This window comes from Aptenodytes forsteri, unplaced genomic scaffold (assembly GCF_000699145.1).
Source record: "Aptenodytes forsteri isolate BGI_AS27 unplaced genomic scaffold, ASM69914v1 Scaffold166, whole genome shotgun sequence".
Lineage (NCBI taxonomy): Eukaryota > Metazoa > Chordata > Aves > Sphenisciformes > Spheniscidae > Aptenodytes > Aptenodytes forsteri.
The window spans coordinates 9406058-9427900 of record NW_008796110.1 but is presented as its reverse complement, the minus strand read 5'-3'; the positions used below and the strand labels follow the sequence as shown (position 1 = coordinate 9427900).

Genomic DNA, 21843 nt, shown 5'->3' with positions numbered 1-21843 from the left:
GAGGGCAATGAGAAATGGTTTGAGGCAGTCTGAAAGAACTGAGTGGGAGCTGTGGGAGCAGATGGCACACTTGGTCGTTCCTTCCTAGCCCGTTAAGAAGGTGTTTGAGCAGCAAGAATACTTGGATCCTTACAGAAGAACATTCCTCAGAAGGACCATCTGATCTTTTTTCATACTAACCGGAAGGGAAGCTAGTTGAATCCTATCTAACCAGTTGCCTGTACTGCTGTAAAGCAGAGATGAAAAACCACCACAACAAAATCCACCTTGTTGAAGACAACTCAAGCTTTGTTCTTCACTTCAGCAGGCCATGGATTTTATCCCTCATCTTACATTACTGACATGATAGCATTAATCGGAGAATCTTACTACCCCTGCAGAGAGTAAAAAGGGAAAACCCTGGTAATTCCTCTCCAACAGGTATAATGTTGCGGCTACCTTCTCCACCCTGAACCACTAATGGTTGGGACCAGCACTCTCTGAAGTGCCTGAATTTCAGTCCTGTTTTATAAACAGCTTCACGTACAGTACCTGTTTAAAGTTGCCGCTCCGCCTTTGCTCCCAGTCCATCATGTCGTGGAAAATGGGAATCATTACATTCCTCAGGTCTGGCTGAGGGATCAAGGTCACTTCCAGGAAGGGGCCAATCAATGCTGGAATAAAGTGAAGCTTGTGTTCCCCTAAAATGAAAATGAACTTGAATGTGAATTGGGTGTCCTGTGAGCTATCAAGCAATCCAAATACTATCTGAAGAATTAAAAAATAGCACTCTAAATGTCTGTAGATTTTTTATCTCATGTCCATCACAGCATGGGCTATTTCTTAAGCCCAAAAAGTGCAGAGAAAAGCTGTAGACAATAGAAGAATATAAGGCCAACATAATTTATCAGATTTTATTACACAATACTGAGTTCAGAAGTGACAGTAGGTTATCTGTATCCCAAGTTAGTCTTCCAGAAGGAGAACAGAGACAAAGCCCTCTCTGAGCATTTCATTTATTTTTCACAGGAATGGTTTGGTTTCTAAGCTCTACATTCTTGTGTTTACAAAATGGTTAACTGTCTGATATTACATGCTCATCAAAAAGAGGTAAGTACTTTGATTTTTACCTCCCTTTAGTTTTGTGAGTACAGAAATGGAAGTACATGTTTTGACTGCAGGAAAGGGAAGGTGTGACTCAGCTGTTCTCAAAACAACTCGCTTTAAAATCAGGGCTAAAACAGCTTCCGTTAACTCACCATATTCTACTTAGCAGAAACTACAAAATTAAGTTCTTGTCAGGAAAGCTAGAAATGGCATACAGTAAAGATTGACCATTTAGTTTCAGTTCTCCAGGTGTAAGACTTCTGATATCTTCAGAATAGGGGGATTATGAATCACGATGCACTGACTTTCCAAGCTGGGAATTCATTTCCATCCCAGCCTACCTCTGGATATTCCAGTGGGCACTAACCCCTGACCGCTGCTCTGTTTGGTGTTTGTGTTTGTGCAAAGGAAATCTAGAATTCCCTCTGCTGGAAACATGCTGGGATGCATATCCATATGAAAGCAAGGTGACTGTACAAGGATCAAGGCTTATGATGACTCTTACCGCTAAGAGAACTGTAAAATGCTGACTAGCATAACACCAATTATATGAAATATCCTGACTACAGTATTTAATTGGACACATTACCAGATGAATTCCATATTGTACCGCACAGAACTCGCCCCTATTGAAAGGCATCGTGATTCCCTCCTTGCCTGCATACTGGGTTTCCCTTCAGCAGAAAACAATGTGAGTGGGGAGATGATGCACACTAAGGTCTTACCCTAGCATGCAGGAAGGAGATGGGACCCAGGAGTGGATCCTTGATACACCAGTTTAGAAATATCCATCATGTATCCAAATAATTCAGAGGTAGGCCTTAGAGTGAGTAAGCAATACTAAATACTGTAAATAAGTAAAATATGCTACACAACAAACGTCAGGAAGATATTAATAAGCAAATATTTCTTATTTTGAACATTCCTCTTTCTAGTACAGGCTTATCAGAAAGACCAGTTTTTTACAACTACATATCTTGCTGGGGAAAAGATTTATAGAATTACAGTATCTCAGTAACCACCGATGGTCTTCATGTCTTTAATGAGCCCTTTAATGAAGTGAACTATTGAATAACTGAAATATGAAGATGACAAACGTAGTGTCCAAGTCTTCTACTCAGTTTTGATTTTTCTTCCCAAACAGCATTTAATTGCATTTCTCTGAGGCTCATACTTTCAAACACTTTGCACAGGTTTTGCTTATAAATATAAAAATGTTCCTAAGTTTATATCCAAGCATATATTCTTCTCGTGTTGTCCAACGTGTCATTTACACATCAGTCACTGATTCATTTATGCCTTTATATTTTAGTGCAACTAGGACTTAGGGGAAGATTTGATGCAAAGCCAGCATCTCAAGAGAGCTTCAGAATTAAGATATATGTCTGTTCCTTAAACTGTTTGGCAACAGAACTAAAATTGTGAACATAAGTATATTTCCAGGCATCATAATTCTGCCCAAAAAGAGCAGTACTTTCTTTTCTATTTTTCTCTGATGGCGTTCTTTAGGTTCTCCTTGAAGAAACAGGGATAGGTCAGATACAGTATCAAGGCTTAGAAAGTTGAATTTAGCTATAAAGAAGGGAACTACAGATGACTAGGGTTTTCCTAAACTTGAAGCAAGATTTCATGTGAACTTAATTATGAACAACTCCTTTATCCCTGGTAAGTGTATTTAATAGGTGAAGAAATAATAATTGTTTTTCATTTTATGAGCTACTGATGATGTGTTTAATTACTTACCTAAATTTTGCCACATGCTGAAGATTTCACATCCCATTGTTACCCGCATGTCACCATATCTGCAATGTATTAAAAAATAGAGCAAAACAGTGAAAAACCATTTAAGAAAATCAAGTTCATATGCCATTATGTGACATTGTTAAATGAAATGTCTCATTTGTAGTCCACAAAAAAATACTTTAAAAGTGATGATTTCTTCCAAGTCTTTGCTGTTTCCATTGTACCCAGCTACAACCGGGTTCCTAAACCCAGGTTTATTTGCAATATCGTCAAAAGTATCAGTTCTTTCTAAATGCTATACATCAGTAACAGAGCTGTGAAGCAAAAGCTATGTTTTGCAGTAATATGATGTAGTTCTCTCTCTGAGAACAAACAGTTTTACTCTAGCTTAAAGAAATACAATTAATTCATACAGACAACAGTGCAGTGCCTGGCAGAAACACCTGAACCAGTGTGAATCAACTTATGTATGACCTGGAAATTAGTGTTGGCACTGCTACAACATGGCTATTTTGCTCCCAATATCTAAACCAATTTGGGCACTTCTACGAAGGCTGCTATCAGCTCTGAAGACCTATACAAAGGGCCAGAGCCAACCCTCGTTCTAGTCAATGGAAATACTGTTACCGTTATCTTTTTGGTAGGCCTTTTTGCAACCTCCCATGCCTTGCATTTTGAGAAGTGTTTGATCTATTACAGTTTTCTAGAAGCTGACAGCAGTACTTACTTTTCTAAAACCTTTTTCTTCTTGGAAGGTGTGAACATCTCCAGTTGCAGACATAACTGGTTTATAAAAATGACAGCAAGAAAAAAGTAGGAATCCCATATCTACAATAAGCATATGGCATTTGGTTATTTCATTTTCTCAGTACCACCATTTTATGGCCACTCAAGATGCAAATTTTCAAATCACATCACTTGTTTCAGTCTCAACTAATAAAGTACTCAAACTGTTTTTGACTAAATTTCTTTGCATCCAAATGTACTTTTCACCAACCCCAAAATGTTCAGCAGAAATACATCTATTTTACATATTTTACATCTCTTAAATGTAAAGGTTTCAGAGTTGCAGATAATTTTTTTTCATCCCTCCAAACCAGAAAACCTTACCTTCTAAATTTGGAAACGTTTTTTTGGTATATTTAAATAGAAGACTACAAAAAGTTATGCCTTTAAGTCCAAAACCCAAAACATTCTGACTCCTCAAAAGCTATCACATAACAGAATTGTCATTCTCTGGCCCATCCTACTTTATAATATTATTTGCAAGTCTCACTTGCTGTCGGCTTCACCAGATAAAACCGAAGCCAGGTTTTGTTAACAACTTGCAAATACACAGATGTTTTGTGCACATGCTTTATGAATCAGATGTTGAATCTTCTACTTAGAAGATTTAAAGATAAATTTAAAATACATTAATATATTATATATTATATATTACCTATAACCCAATTATAGATGCTCCGTGGCAGGAGGAAGAAAGAAGTGTAGGGGGAGCCCTATTCCAGACACTGCAGTTCTGCAGGATAGTAATAACATTGCTAAGCAAGTTTAAGGAACATAGATGCCTTGTCTACAGGCAATTCTTTTATCAGCTTTAGCCTCTGCACTTGTGGAACTTCATAGAGGATAGGCTTCCTCATGCCCAGTTATGTCAAGTAGCTAAATCTGCATTCCTGCCAATCTCTCCAACAGGAGTCTGGATTTTCAGAGAAGCACCCACAACTCTGCTGGAAGTCAACGGAGCTCGCTATCTTCTGTAGGAAGGAAATTCTGCACTTTTTATGATGAAGCAATTGGACTAATGTCTCTTGGTTGGGCAGAATATTCATTCAGGTTTCCATGGGAATGGGTCTTTTCAGATGCATTCCTAGGTCTTCTCATGTGAATCCTAAAAGCATCATTCCGTAATTCACGGTTTATCATAGGTGCCATATCTCACTATATGAGCTCCTCACTAACATCTTTAACTACATTCATCATGCAGTGTCATAATTTTCTAATTTTACTTATGCAGCATGTTAATTGGTCTTGAGAGAAATTACAGAATGTAAACCCATATTTTTGATAAATTTGCATCGATTCAAAAATGGAATAATTTTCCTTTCTGCGATAACTCCAAAATAACAGACAAATAATAAAATAGTTTCTATAACCCAAAAAATTGCTATGCAAAAATCCTGAATAAGTAGTCTAACATAGAGGCTGAAATAACAGCATGTTAATTGGTCTTGAGAGAAATTACAGAATGTAAACCCATATTTTTGATAAATTTGCATCGATTCAAAAATGGAATAATTTTCCTTTCTGCGATAACTCCAAAATAACAGACAAATAATAAAATAGTTTCTATAACCCAAAAAATTGCTATGCAAAAATCCTGAATAAGTAGTCTAACATAGAGGCTGAAATAACAAAAAGAAAAATAAGAAGAAAAAAACCCACAGCACTCCTGATTTTTAAGACAGCCCTGTATTTAAGAAAAAACTTAATCTCTGAGCATTTGATTGCTGATTTTTAGTATATGTTCTATCTGTTTAGATGCTGGAGCTAAGTTTAGTAACAAACAACCAAGCCACAGGATGATGTAGCAGCTATTGCATCTATCTTCTGTTAGACACATTTACTCTACCTTGTAATCAAAGTTTTCATTTAAGAAGTTTTTACGAAGGGCATCCGAAAGGTACAAGACTGTAGTAATGATCACACTGGGAAGAAAAGAATGAAAAAGACAGTAGTTTTCATTAAGTGGAAATTCATATTTAATACTCAGAGCCAGACAATTTTTCAGTGAAGAAACAGATGTAGCATGTACGGTGGCATTAAATACTACATTTTAAACTTATACAAATATCTGATTACTAACAGCACCTATTGACAGAAAACATGCCCATTAAGAAAAAAAAAATAAAAATAGGTATGATGTAAGAATGTGTGCTGAAAGCAGATGTTCTGCATAGAAGAATATAATTGATCAAAAAGACAAACCATAAATTTTGTTCTGCAAATAATGCTGATATCAGATTTAACACACACTTTGTCCTCCACAGGACTCCTGATTTTTAAGACAGCCCTGTATTTAAGAAAAAACTTAATCTCTGAGCATTTGAAATTGCTGATTTAGTATATGTTCTATCTGTTTAGATGCTGGAGCTAAGTTTAGTAACAAACAACCAAGCCACAGGATGATGTAGCAGCTATTGCATCTATCTTCTGTTAGACACATTTACTCTACCTTGTAATCAAAGTTTTCATTTAAGAAGTTTTTACGAAGGGCATCCGAAAGGTACAAGACTGTAGTAATGATCACACTGGGAAGAAAAGAATGAAAAAGACAGTAGTTTTCATTAAGTGGAAATTCATATTTAATACTCAGAGCCAGACAATTTTTCAGTGAAGAAACAGATGTAGCATGTACGGTGGCATTAAATACTACATTTTAAACTTATACAAATATCTGATTACTAACAGCACCTATTGACAGAAAACATGCCCATTAAGAAAAAAAAAATAAAAATAGGTATGATGTAAGAATGTGTGCTGAAAGCAGATGTTCTGCATAGAAGAATATAATTGATCAAAAAGACAAACCATAAATTTTGTTCTGCAAATAATGCTGATATCAGATTTAACACACACTTTGTCCTACTAGCACGAATATATACAGTTGGGCAATTCGCTTTCAGCTTTCTCGGTACTGAAAATACGTGCATACAGATAATAAGTATAAAATATCTAGTAATTACCAATATACAATATTGACAGCCCTATGGACAGTCTTTTTGATAACAACAGATAAATGCAAAACTGCATGAGCTCTGCGAGAAAGATCTGCATCTAAAGATCTCTATTCTGTATGTTGCGAACAGTCATATACACTGCCCTACATTGACACCTGCCTGAATTACATTAATCTATCTTAGATAAATATATACGACCAAAATCCTTTCGCAGTGGTTATCACCAGGGGTCAATGACAGCTTTGTTCATTGTAGCAACCATGTTTGGTAATCTACAGAAACAGAACATCCTTAAAGATTATTTAAATATAATTAATTTCAATGGTTCAACCCTTAAGCTAACCTCTGCAGCACTTGTGTCTATCAACATATTTAGTTAAACTAAAAATCCATATAAACCACTAAACTCTTTTTGAAAGTAGTCAGTAGTGGATGCTTACGGGGGAGGAAAAAAGATAAACATAGAATGATCTTTTCGCTGTTATACTCATGTATTTTACAACAATCAACTGTTTAAAGACCTTCTGAGAAAAAGGTTATATCTACACATTTCATTTAATTGCCATCTATCTACTATTAATACATCTAGTACTTCTTTGAACATGGTTCTTGACCTGTATGCTGTCACAATGCTAAAATTTGTTTCCCTTTCCATACTTTGGACTTCGTTTTTTACTATTTTTGCAATGCATCTGAGACAAAATATGTTTTATTAAATATAGTAATAGTAATACATATATTTTAAGGGTATAATATTTTTCATCTTCACAACACTGAAGAATTACACCTTAATCAACCCACCTAGGACATAAATTATTTTTTTCTTCTGGCACTTTTGACAGATTTCAAGTTTATAAATGCCAAACGGCTATGTATCATTTAGCTTATTAGTAGTTCAAATGTTTGCTTCCATTTCTCTACTTTTAAAATGCCTGTCCCTGCCAAACTTTACCTTCTGGTTTGATGTGTCTGAACACCTGTAACAGCCAAGACTGAGATTGTTTTTAGAACACTGCTTGATTCTCAAGTTTCGTTCGTTCTAGTTCCATTGCTCAAATATAATTTTCATACATACTATTTTCTCAACAATTATATTGTAGTTTTTCTATCTAAGTAGTGTTCCGTGTTTAGCACTCATCTGTACAGTTTACCACACTTTTTCACTAACGGGGAGTTACAGTGTATGCACAGCACTCCCTGTTGCAGCATGGAAGACAAAGTGTCACGTTAACAAAGTGTAATATAAGCAAAGCTAAGAATCAAGGCATGGGTAAGAAAGAGAGTCCTGTCATTCTTGTTATTGTGCATGATTGAATTTACAGCCCATATGTTTCACAAAATGGAAATAGTTCACATATTTCAGGAAGATGTTCTGATAGAAAGGATCGGTTCATCAGAACTATTGCTATGTAAAATTTCAACCTAAGGCCAAAGTAATAAATCTCTGAAAAATTGTATGCAAGAGAAAATTCCACAAGATCTCAAGAACTGCAACCATATTGCCAAGTTTACATTACATTGTTCTATTTATGTCTGAGACAATTCCTTTCTTGCCACATTCCTTCCATGGCAGGTAAAACTGAAGAGAAAGATCTGCTTAAATTCTTAGGAGAAGGTGATTAAATGCAATTTTTAGAACATTTTTTCCAGGATTTTCCTGAGATAACACAATAACTGCAATGCAGGTATTTCTTGCTATAGGCAACATAGCTCAGGTTTGATTTATTTGTTAAGCCAAAGATACGATACGGATTTGTTGATAAAATGTGGGTCTGTAGAGTGAGAGAGTATATGTTGTAGATAAAAAACCTCAAAACATCAGACTGAACATGGAAAGATGAAGCCATTTTTTTTACCACAACCTGCATAGCTCAGGTTTGATTTATTTGTTAAGCCAAAGATACGATACGGATTTGTTGATAAAATGTGGGTCTGTAGAGTGAGAGAGTATATGTTGTAGATAAAAAACCTCAAAACATCAGACTGAACATGGAAAGATGAAGCCATTTTTTTTAATCCACAACCTGTTATTCTGAATCCACAACAAACTAAAATCAGGTAGGACAGAAAACATTGCTGAGGTTGGGGGTTCTCTTTCCTCTTTTCCTACAAATAATGTAGGTTCTATAAAAAAAAGCAAAAATGCACAAAGCAGAGACAGCAGCCAGAGGACAGATGGACAGCTGCCTGATCTGGTACAATACTCACATTCCAAGTTGCTTCCCAGCCAACGATTTCAAAACAACAACAACATTTATTTTACATCCATTTGAATATCAAACTAGAAAACATTGAGTTTGTGACAAGACTTGCTTTTCTTCCTCTTACCACCTGCCACAAATTTGTTCGCAACCACTGACTTTACAGAAGAACCTCTGCTTTTATCTACTAAATTATTCTGAGCTCATATACAGAATGCTAACCCAAGGTCCGGTCAGGCCATTTTTGACAGAGTGGCTTTTCCATCAAATTTTCACAGAAAACCTTTGGGCAATAACCTGTTTGAAAAATCCAAAACAACCCCCAGAAGTTCAACAACTGGTTTGCTGCCTGGGCCGTGCTCTGGGAACCTGGTTTTTGCCTGGGCAGCCAACGATAGAAAATGAAAGCTTTCTTTTCCATTCTGATATGGGACAAACGTATAACACTAGCTTCTCATTTCATCCTTTGCTATTTCAGAGTGAAATCTTTCCAAGCACAGAGGTGTTTGAAGAAAAAAAAAAGTTTCTTTCATATTTCATAAATAAATGAAATGAACCTAGTCACATATATGTGTATATATCTATTGTTATATGTATATAAACTTATTCATATCTATACCCATGTATATATATGCTTTTTGTGACAGACTGAATGTCAGGTTCAGTTGTTAGCAACATTTTGTATTACATAAAAGCAAGAATGTTGTTAGCAACACTGCGTATTACATAAAAGCAAGAATTTTTGTTCATTGTAGGAGTCTCAGACTCCCACACCATGGGAGCTAACAGGATTCTTCAAAGCAGCCATAATGATGAAACTAATGCTAATTTGATGTCTTCCTTTACTGTGTGTTCCATTTGAGTTACATTTTAAACAACAATAATAATAATAATGTCTTTCAGTCAGTACTGAATTAGATAACCAAAAGGATTCTCTGCTTAAAGTCCCTATGCCCAACTGTCGGTAGATACATCTGGGATTTTAGTATAAGCAACACACTATAGTAAATCTTACTTTACAGATCAATTATTTTACTATAAATAACAATATTCACACATCCATTTTGTATGCTTATAAAATTCAAATTGAGAATTGGATGATCTAGCATCTCTCCCATTCAACAAAATGCTGAAAGGATATACATAGTTAATCATACAGAGACCTTTAAAATTAAAGCTTCTTGCATACCAAAAGCAGTGGAAAGTTAGTTCATTGTTCAATAATACATAGGCATAGTATGTTTTAAATATCAAACCTTTGCTCAGCAAGTAATGGAAACTCACTTTGCTCTCCAAAAGCCTCCTCAATTGTTAATGAAACATGACATACCTGGAGTTCAGCTGAGTCTGTTAAATGGTCTCAAAAGATGCCAGCCAATTAAAGCATTAGATAAGTGATTCTTTTCCAAACCTTAGGGTAACTTAAGCCAGTGACCATTACACAGTGATTTTCAGTTGACAGAGACTTTATGAAGGTGTTATCCAGAAGCTTCAATTTTTGTCTGACATATTTTATTATAGAATTTTGGATTCCTCTCTGGCGCTAGGCAACTGATTCAGACATCTTTCTATATTATATGGTGTTCATTTGCAGTTACAAATAGAACCTTTGCTTAGAGGGCCAGCAAGCTAGCTTACTACCTAGTTGATGTAGAAAGTAAGTCTATCCCTTAGATGCAATAAACATTAAGGATTTTTTTACATGGTCTTCTCCTTCCATCACAGAACACAATTCAAAAAAGATCTATTTCTCTGCTTTAGTGCTAAGTCTGCCTTTTTTAATGTTACTTTATTTCTCAAATTTTGGAAGTCACTTGGTAGTTTTATAATGCTAGCCATTAATACTTTTTTATGTTGGGCATCCGGACATTCAGAACTATAGATCATGCATGCCTCATCGTGAAGTATCTTAATTTCTGGACAGTTACAGATTTGTCTCCTTGAGCTCACAGTATCTTCTGGGGCTTTTTTATCCCAGACAGTATCCACATATCAGATGCTACATAATTGTTGAAAACACTGCAACAAGAAAGAAAAAAATCTAGAAGCCAGGGGCAGCAATATTTTTATATATAAATATTACATATTGTAAGAATTATGGCATTTTAAGACCTAAAAATCTTTCAGGTAATTGAAGTTCTGCATATATAAATAAGAGAAAAAATGAAATTATTTTTCCCCTCAGGAAAGGCTTATTACCTGATTATATCCTTGCTAGGACTCATTTCTTCCCTAGGCTCAGACAGGGGAATACCTGTCTGTAAATACCAGCTTGAATTTTTATATCACTCTAGGGACAGGGGAGGGAAAAGACAGCGCTGCTGGCGATGTGACTGCAGTGATGGGTGAAGCTCCCCAGACACACGCTGCCTTCAGATTAGCTGCCATTTCTCGGGCTGAAGCCCAGACAGCGGGGAAGGTGGCCGTCTGACACAGGAAACATGAGAGTCATTTTATTCCTGGGAAGCAGGAGTTAGAAAAGATCCAGACTGTTAATGGATTACTTGATTATGCTCTTAAAAAGATGGGCTAGACCTTCTAGTTCTTCGTTTTAGACATGAACGGAGGAATAAAGAGTTCAAGAAGTTTTGCCTTCAATCCTGAAGAGTCTCAGATCATTGGAAGCACTCTGGCTCATCAAGTGAAGGTCAGGGAGAATGGCTCACAACTGCTTCTGTCGGTGGTGCAGGCAGTGCCCTAATTTCTCATCCTGCCTCTAGGCTCCTCCCTTTGCACCTACAGATTTTGGGTTGGGACAATTCTAGCAAAGGTACTACTCTGTGGCTCTGTGCTTTTCAACACCCCGGGGAAGCCGAAGGAAGGCAGCCACTGCGATGGCAGTGGGGGACACAAATGAAAAGAAGCAGCTCCCATTCAGAAACAGCTCCGGAAAAGAACTAGTGCTCTGCAGCTGAGGAGAGAACAGAAGTGGATTTTCTTTTCTGCTGCCTCAAAAAGGAACAGAAACTAAGCCACAGATATATAACATAGGAATGATGAGTCTTCAGTTCACACCACACTTTTAAGTACACCTGGCCAACCCCCTGTTTCATAGCAAACCAGCATTTCCTCCACAAAGGAATGTACGCCTAGCAAAGCAATTATTGAATGCCGAATTGGTAAAGATGTGTTTATATCCCATTTGCTGGCAGTAATGCTTATGCAAATGTGTGTTATCGGGTTCAATTAACTGATCTGATTGGCTTCTCATGGCCAATTCCCACCAGCAGTTATAGTCAACTTCTGCCTATCTCCTTTGCCTGACAGAACTGGACATAAAGTCACCTCCTAGACGGTCAGAAACAACATGACATGGATTAATAAAAGGAGATGTGTGATGCTAACTAAAATACTGGTGCAAGTAAATATTCCTTTTGCAAAACTTAGTATCATCATCGTTAGCATATCTAAACACCACCAGCCTGAGAAACACGTGCCAAGGTCGTTCCTAAATCTTAGTTTTGTACATGTCAGCTGTTGCAAAGCCATCTGCCAAGCCAGCTGTTTCTGGAATATATAACAATTTCTTAGATCATATATTTAGTCTAAAAGTTCCTATGTTTTTTCCCTCTTTCCTGTGTTTCTCAATTTATTTCTTAAGCATGATTAACAGATGCAGGCTGGTATCAGCCGTATCTTCTTTAATATCATACACAGAAACAAATGATCATATCTATTCTTTGATCATTTTTTTTTTTTGGCTGTAGTTCAAATTTGGCAACATTAGCAACACTAACTGACGTAATAAAAATGAGCAAAAAATGTTATTTTTTTCAAGTCATGACAAACTTTGAACAAATACTATGATGCTTGCATATCCACACACACACTCCACAAATATACATCATGAACACAAGTTTTGCCAAATTTAATTGTAACGATAATATTGTTACTAGTAGTCTGGACAGCACCATGAATTTAAATTCTCCTTGGAGCCAGCAGGCACAATGCAGACTAAAAACCAATTTCCATCAGGCATTGCAATACGTACCATGAAAGTTTAAGTCAATCCTAAATTCGGGATTCCTAGGTCTGCCCAACACAACCCCCCTCCTCTGCCGACATTGGTGTTTGTATAATTGTGTTGACTGTTCAGCTGGCTTAGCTGATCTAAAGCTAAGCCTACAAAAAAGGATAGCTGGTGATAGAGGTGAAATAAAATTCAGTAGTTTCAGACCCGTTGTAATGACTTCTCAGAAATGCTGGGAACCTGTTTCTCTAAAAATAAGGCCTAAGCAGAGAAAGAATAGCTCAAAGGCAGGTTACGTCTCGAAGTATCACTAGACAATGCTTAGAGCCCTACGTTACTGTTGCCTGTGAGGTACCTCATTTCCTGATTTGCAATTTTTAATTTGTGATTTTCCTGACAAGCACTAAATTAACAAACATGCAAAAACATCGTTAATGATATTACAGCAGATAATTTCTTCTTGAGAGCAAATAGATCTTTACCAACTCAGCATTTCAACAAGCAGATTTGAAATGAAGTTCTGTTGAGACTTGTCATTTGCTACTTGGAAAACAAAGCTGTTGATGCTTAGCATCTTCATTCTGTAAAAGTGTTTTTGAGATTCCAGTTATATGTGCTTACTGAAATTCAGAATAGAAAGACGTGCAGATTATATTATGAATGTCATGTAAAATAAGTCCAGAGATTTTAAATCTTAAATTCAAAAATGGAAAACTGCAGCCAGCATTATAAAAGATATTTTGGATTTTTATTACATACATCATATAACTTTATTTATTTATACCATGATCTTTGCATACTACCCGTACTTTTTATTAACATTAAAAATGCCTTACTTGTTTGCAACCAAACGCATCACTGTCCAGTCTTTTGGAAACATCTCTGGTCGTATTAGTATCCGAAATACAGTGAAAATCTGCAGCAGGAAATCCTTTGGAAGGAAAAGAAGCAGTCATATGATCATATAACTTTATTTATTTATACCATGATCTTTGCATACTACCCGTACTTTTTATTAACATTAAAAATGCCTTACTTGTTTGCAACCAAACGCATCACTGTCCAGTCTTTTGGAAACATCTCTGGTCGTATTAGTATCCGAAATACAGTGAAAATCTGCAGCAGGAAATCCTTTGGAAGGAAAAGAAGCAGTCATATGTCTTTGCTTCTTTAAAAAGAGTGGTGAGTTTCAAAAATATTTTAATCAGAGTCAAAAAATCATTATAGAAATAGCAGAATTGTATTTATGTTCAACATCGATACACCTCTGAATATTTTTTCATTTTTTTGATTCCCCAAGAAAGCTTCAAATAGTGATTTAATTCCTTTTTCTTACAAGGAGGAAAATAATTTAATGTGCCATTTGATTGACAACAATGCATAAGAGAAATGTCAAAGATGCATTTGGTTTCCACCCATACACTTCCACAAATGTGATCCCGAGAAAAATTTGCAAATCAAAAAAGCACTTTACAAACACTACAGAGTTCTGAATATCTCCTTAATCATGCCAGGTTTTCATCACTTTCGAGATTTATTCTAAAGTGGCATTATTTGGTGGGAAAGAGAGGGAGTGCAAGGACAATTTTATCATTGGGTTTGCAACGACCAGTGAATTCAATAGTGATGCCCAGGCCCCTGAACTGTTATCGCAGCTGGCTGGCTGTATGCAGGTCACTTAACCATTCTGCCTCATTTGCTGAATCTATAAAAATAGTGAACGTATGTGAGCTACTGTGAATGTAGAAAGCACAGCTTAGCAGCTTTTAGCATTATCATCTCCTGTGTCATTTAACTCACTAATAAATAACTAAACTATTCCTCTCAGCACACGGTTTTTCAGATTTTCTTTTCACAAATAAAACTACCAACAAGGGTAATATTTCTAAAGCCCATCTTGATTGTGTGTAGTACTGCCAGTATTTTTTTTAGTAAGCAAAACGGAGCTTTTGACATCATGAAGAGCATGAGGCAAGTGACATAACACGCCTAACAGGATCAGTGTGGTACCTGACCTTGAAATGTTTTGTATTGATTCTGCCCACACCACTTGTAGAGAGTTAGCCCAAAACACAGATGAGATGAAGATACAACCAAAGGATACCAAATAGTTTTGAGCACCAAAATATATTCTCAAGCGCATTTACCAAAGTGTAGATGACGGACGTTGCACAACAGATGTCTTTCATTAGAGAATCGCTGTAAAGGAGGATGAATGCAGGCGCTGGGAAAGGCAGCTGAGATCCCTGCACCCACCCACCAGAGAAGATTACATAAAAGAGACAACCTGTTTTCTGAGCAAGATGCCAAAAAATTAGCTGTATTAAAGAGTATAAATGATACTCATTGCAGATAACATAGTGTTTGAATGCAGGTGACCAGCTTTACAGATAAACAAGTAGCTCTACGAGTAACACATTTATTCCAGCTTGCTTTCCTATAGCTTTGCACCTTGTAGTTAATTTTCAACACTTCTGCCTGCTCCTTTTTAGTTTAGGGGTTACCTCCCTTCCCTGCGCTGCAATCCCTGCAGCTCTGTGCCATAATCCCAGCAATATGGCAATGCCTCGAATGCTGCCGTATGTCACCTCACAATAATGTCCCAAATTCTCGCATACCCCATTTTTATCCCGTCTGTTGTCCAGACACAATACATCTTGCTGGTGTTAGGGAGCTAACTGACTGGCTGCTGAACTGAAGAGACCAAATGGCTCCTGTTGGGAAAACAAGCAATGGTTTAAGGACTTAAAACCCAAGGGCTGCATGGGGTGTAAACTTAGTGCCTTTGAGACCCACGGACCATTGCCAAAGCCTGCTGAAATTCATCAGCTTGTTCAAAAGTCATTAGGAAAAGACTGACAGACAGAGAGGAAGATCATGTATACTTCATTTCTTTAGGTAACTTGGCTAAAACCAGAATAAATCTTTTATTCCAGGCAAACTTTAAAACAAAGCAAATGTAGACACTAGCATTAAATTTTGAATCATTAACAACAGGCTAATTATTTCTAATTTTAACAGAAAAAATAGAAAATTGTGTTATCAATTTAGTGATAAGTGATATTAGATATAAAATGTGGATTTGAAAAGCCTGAGTAAGACTCAAGATCTCTTTGTTACAGTACATGTTAAAAACGTATAAACAAAATGCAGTATAATTCAAAGCTGAAATATAACTGAAAGAAACAGATAACTTATAAAGAACTTCAGAAAAACTAGTCGTAAGATTTCCAAGATACAACTATTAAGCTTCTATTAACAGAATTAATCTGTAGCTAACTTTTATTTTTCATGATTCAGTTTTTGTATATTTGGTAATAACGTTTCCCTAGGAATCCACTATAAGCATGAAAATAACCAAAGGGTAAAATGCCAGTTGACTAGTCTGATGCTTTGCCATTAATGTGCTGGTATCCTTCATGTGTCAGCACTGCTCATCGATACTCAGTGCCAGTGTTCGCTCCCAAGGGACCCACCTCCATGTAGCAATTCCATAAAGTGTTTTGATCAGCATTACAATGCCTGGCATTTTGCATGATGCAATTGCTCATTTTTGTTTCATGGTCCAAACGTCACAAGACATTACTATGAAGTACCATTCATGGAAGATCAATTTTGTAACTGTATTTTGAACTGTTTCCTTTGCACTAATCTATTGTCTTTCACAGTTGTATCTGCTCTGCTGAACACATCATAGTGATTTAGTAACAGATTTTAACATTTAAAAAACATTTTTGCCGGCAGTATAAGTGAACTAACATTTGGTTGGTTGAGTACAGACATAATTAATGTCTCATATGCCTTCTTTCTTAAGAGACCGCAAGGGAGTAATTTTGTCCCTTTACATACTCTAAATACCATCTCTCAATATTCCTACCTAGTGTACATAAGCTCTAGTACTATTTTACACCACTTAAATAATATCACAATATCACAGTTCAGTTTCCTCTAGCAGCAATACTTGCTTGATGAAATTATCAAACTGTGATTAAGTGAGAAGCATGGCCTTCTGAAAGACTGAAAACCATCTATTCATTTAATCAAAAACTGCCTTGGAATTTCTTTCACATTTCCCTGTATGCATGTAAAATCCTCTGCAAAGCAGGTCAGACTCTTCACTGGATCTCTCAGGGTGCATCTACATTAGCATTTTAGTTTGGGTCAACAGTCCGCTTTGAAGCTAATTGTTTGATCATCCATTGCTTTGGTTCGCACTGCAGAGTTACCGAGCTACTCGGTATCAAGTCTTTGTAGAGCATCCTAGAGCTTTTTTGCAGAGTGCCAAGGTGGCCATGAGAAAGAGGATGGTTCGACAGTGAGCTGTCTCTGCCCAGACAACCATCCTGTGGCCAACTCCTTTCCCAGCTCTTCTTTCCTTCACTGCTTCCTCAATCTACATCAGAAGCCACCCAAATATTTGTTTCAGAGCTACCCCTCTGCCCCAGCACTCATCCTTTCAGAAGTCCCATACGTGAGCGGATGTCCCTGCATATCAGGGGAAGGATGGTGGCTAGAACTGAGCTTCTCCAGAGGCATTCCCCATGCCTACAGACCTCAAACAGCCTGTGTCCAAGGGGTCATTAGAGAACAGTGGAATAAATTGCACTTGGTGTTAGGGTTCGGCACCCACCTTAACCTGCTCAGGCTCCTTTAGCTGGAAGAGAGGGATCAGAGAACTAGTAAGGTTTACACCCATCCCTATGAAATATTCTCTTTCCCTTCATCAGATCTCTTCTGTATATCTATTCTGCCACATTATGTATCCATTATGTATCTGCCAATGGATAAAAACTAGGCCTTCTGGCAGGTGCTTATCTGTTTGGTTTGTCTTCTTTTAATCTATTAATTAAAAAACCCACACATATCAACCAAAACCACCTTGCTGTGGTCAAAGCTGCATTCTGCTAACATATACTGTTTTTCTCATTCCCTTTTTCACTTCTCTCCTCCTATTTATAACTTCCACTGTTACCTTTTGTCACAAATTATATCTGAGCTTTTTTGCGGCAGCAAATATCCGCCTACAAGGGCGCCTCTGTTCTATAAATTGCTATAAAATATATTTACTAGAAGAAGATGGTATTTTGTGGTAAGCAAAAGGAGCATATCTTTAAAATAATGTTGAAAGATAAAAGGAAGCATTTAAAATTACTGCCTCATTAAATTCAAGTTTTCAAAAAGTGAGTGAAGTATAGTCTCTGGTGCTACCACTCAGCCATGAATCCCTTGTCATTTCTTTCTTACTTCATTTGCATGTTTTCAAATATAAAATGCTTTTTCTATCTTCTGCTTTGTGTGGAAAAAACCTGACTCTTTTGAAGAACTGACTAAAATAAAAATAGACACTATGTCAATTAATTAAATTAAATATATTCACAAAATAGAGGAAATATTTCCATAAACAAACACTTGTTTAAAGCATCACTCAGATGCATGTCATATAAAATTGTGTACATGTCATTCCTTCAAAGTCTCCATTTTGCTATACTGTGATTAACAAGTTGGAAACAGTCTTTAATAATTTTGGTATCGACTGTTAAAAAAAAAAGAATAAGAACTGCAAATATATTTCGATAGAAGGAATGACAACCTTCATTCCCTTTTTACAAGTACTTGCATGAGTGAATTTTTGTTTGAAGAAGTGTTTTGGTGGGGATATTTTTTTAATAGTATCACAAATGCTGTGCAAACATGCATTCATGCAAGCACTTGACATAGTTACCTTGAGAATTAGTCCGGAAGGAAGAAGAAATACCTTGAGATATCAGTGCCTAATCGTTCAGTACAGACGGTTAATTATAAACAGAGGTAGTCAAAGTGAAAAAGCACAGCGGGTAGCAATTCAAAGGCCTGGGTTACACTCAGGTAAGTCCCTTGTAAACCCTGTATCAGATTTGTAACTTGTAATGTGGCTTAGGGAAGACCCAATCCACTTTGACATCACTGACCAGGGGGCAAAAAGAGGATTCAAAAATACAGCAAGCTGATGGTAGTTACCACTGAAGCTTAAATCCCAAAGTGCATACTAGCCACAAGATGAACTGTGGCTACTAGTTCAGTGTCTAAAAGCATCTCAGACAAGAAAAGGTCTTATTACAGATATTTACACCTTCTGAATCTTCATTTACTCATACTGATGTCATTTCCTAAGAAGCATATCTTAAAGCAGTATAAAATACCAAGGAAGCTCCACAGTTGGCAAAGCAGAAAAATACAGAGGTAAGTGACAAGATGGTTCAGATAGCCTAAGTCATACACAATCACCTCATGATTAACAGCAGTGTCAGCCTCACACACTAGCTCTCATCTTTCACTCTTGCTCTCAGTTATACACATTTCAGTGATATTTGATATTTCCAAGTGAGGGAAAAACCCAATATATTATTTAAGATTCAGAAGAGAAGGAATGCTGCATTAACTATGATCAACCTACTGCCACTGAATCACTGGTGGAGCTGATGCTGATTTGATGAGATCTGAATGGAAATAACAAACTCTGGACTTGAGTTCTTAAGACCTCTATTTTGATAGCTGATGGCACTGGCTACAGCTGCTTTCCATATGTCTCTGTATAATAGTAGGGTATGTGCGTGGGGGGAATATAAATGTGTCAAATCAAACACCATTCAAGCATTAATTCTAGAGTTTTTTCATGTTCTAGAAGCAAGAAAGTCTGAATAAACTCAACACTGTATTTCATAGAAACTTCGAACAGAAATCAAGCTTGAAACCCCTAGGTAATATAAAAATCTAAACCCAGGAATATAGACCCGGTCAGAACTCAAGCAAAAGGGAAAATATTTTCAGTAAAAAATGCCTAGGTTCCATAACATATACTAAAAACTGCCTAAGGATAGCAACTATGCTAGGTGACAACAGGTGCTGTAATACTAGTATAAAAATCGTCCACCCGATGTAACTCTGAGGTAGTACCCTTGACTCATGATAGAGGTAACATCTCAGTAGGATTTTCTATCTTTCAAGCTCAATATGACCATCTCACTACAAAGAAAAGGCACTCACAAATGGTATGCTCTCTTCAGAACAGCTCTAAACAGCTATCAGGAATTTAAGGAAATCTGAAATTGCACCATGACTAGACTCCCCTTTTCAGGCCAATACTTAAAGTTTATCAAATGGTAATTTAAGGGTAACGTCTAAAAATATTCTAACACACTAGGACATTATTACTCTCCTATATAGGATCACTGGCCGAATAATGGGCGTAAGCGATTGCTCAAGATTTCTTGTGTGCATCAAATTTCGTTCTATATACATTTCTCAGGGTCTTGCAGAGCGGAATTCTTAATGTATATCTTTATACAGGAAATGTTAACTTTCAAAACATTTTTAAAAAATCCATCCCCCTCCTCCAAAAAGGAATTAAAAATGCTGTATCTCCGTGAACCTGGTAACTCCATCAATGAAATTGGTAGAAGCTGCCCTGAAAGAGTTCTGCAGCTACTCTCTTCCATGATCAAACTGGGCAGATAGACATTTCAAGTCTGACAGGTCTTCCTGCCAATGGACTTGCTGCACAGTTAAGAAAAATGGAGAGTTACTTGAATATGCATTTCTCAAGCTGTGTGTTTGCCATTGCCATATATAATTTAATGAATGAATGAATAAATAATACATATAATAAAACAAAAAAAACAACTGCCTGGCAGGAAGAATCAAGCAGAACTGTGTAACCTTAGATTGACGCCATCTTTAAAACAGGCTTTGAGGCTAAGTTTATGGCTTTAAAGCTATTATATAGCCCCCCCCCCCCATGCAATTCTATCTGCTGTCATTGTAGAAGCAACAGAATCCTATTCCCACCATAAGAGTGGACCTAAGTACACATAAAAGCCCATGCAAAAGATAGCTAATTTGAAAAACAGGTTGCATTTAAATACTGAAGTGTTTCATCAAAGCACAGGAATATCTTAAAGGGAGATAAATCAAAAAGAGAAATAAAACCTTGTGATTATACCTTGTATACTTAGTGGTATGTGAGGTGATGGCTTTCACTGGCAACTTGGTGATAAAATAATAATTGTCTTGCCCATAATAAGATTCTACACTGAAATAATGATCCCAAATTAATTACGTCCCTGCAAAACCATTGTTTTTTACAGTGAACACAGCATTCTCAAAACAATATCCTAAGGCTACAAAGTCTTTGTTCATACTCTGGGCATAACCATCAAGGTTACAGCTGCTATCTTGTAAATATCTGAAAATTTATTTCCAACCCTATCAGGTTCTCTTCAGAAAACAAGAAACTTTGGTCTTCTATCATTATTTTTTAATATTTTCAATTTCATTATATCTAGCCTCAATACGATTTTATCTTGCAATTTAGGATAATGTAAGTTCATCTAAATAGGCATAATTTTTGGAGACTTTTATTCCAGTTATAAAATCTGAGACGACTCAGATTTGGCTAATTAGCCAAAATAAGCAGAGTAAATAAATATGGGTGTAAGCTTACCTGATCGCTAGCTTGAGTGACAAAATTTGAGTATGAACCTTTTGAATACTTCCCTTCTTGCTTAAGCATTTTAAGCAGTCCTTTCCAGTCACCTTCGTTCTATATTCCCACATTTACTTCCACTTATAGTAGTATATTAAAAATCACAATCTATTATAGAAAGCTGTACTATTATAGTTGACAGACAGATTAGCTTTAAAAGGGTACCAGCTTTAGCTAATTGTTAACTGACTTCTAAATTTGAGCTTTTATTTCAAATGTAGGGAGCTATACAGGCAGATGGTTTTTAAAATAACAATGAACATTCAGCTGCATTTGTTGAACTCAACACAAAAATGTATGTTGTAAGATTTCTGCCAGTGTTAGCCACAGACTAACTAGTCAGGGTACATGCGAATCATGCACGAAAGCAAACTCCACACACATAACGACCTTGATAAAAACCACTTAGGATCCCATTCTAGTGTCATAAGTCAAGCCAAGCAGTATATCCAATTCACTTAGGCAGAATCCTGAAGTAATTTTTTGTATCTTATTTAAGGAGCACAATTATTAAAATACGTGGAGCTCACAATTAAATTGCAATTCATTTAGGTTCTGAGGGACTGAACTTCCAAGATCTTA

The 21843-nt window shown here is 36.5% G+C and overlaps 1 protein-coding gene across 1 annotated transcript in view; it reads right to left on the bottom strand.

The window, feature by feature from the left end:
- Positions 1-21843, bottom strand: part of DOCK4 (dedicator of cytokinesis 4) — a 262389-nt gene that overhangs the window by 45360 nt on the left and 195186 nt on the right. Inside the window, 6 exon segments of the mRNA XM_019474045.1 lie at positions 532-680; positions 2830-2888; positions 3557-3657; positions 6065-6140; positions 13777-13871; positions 15245-15374. Of these exon segments, the coding sequence (XP_019329590.1) occupies positions 532-680; positions 2830-2888; positions 3557-3657; positions 6065-6140; positions 13777-13871; positions 15245-15374 (610 nt within the window).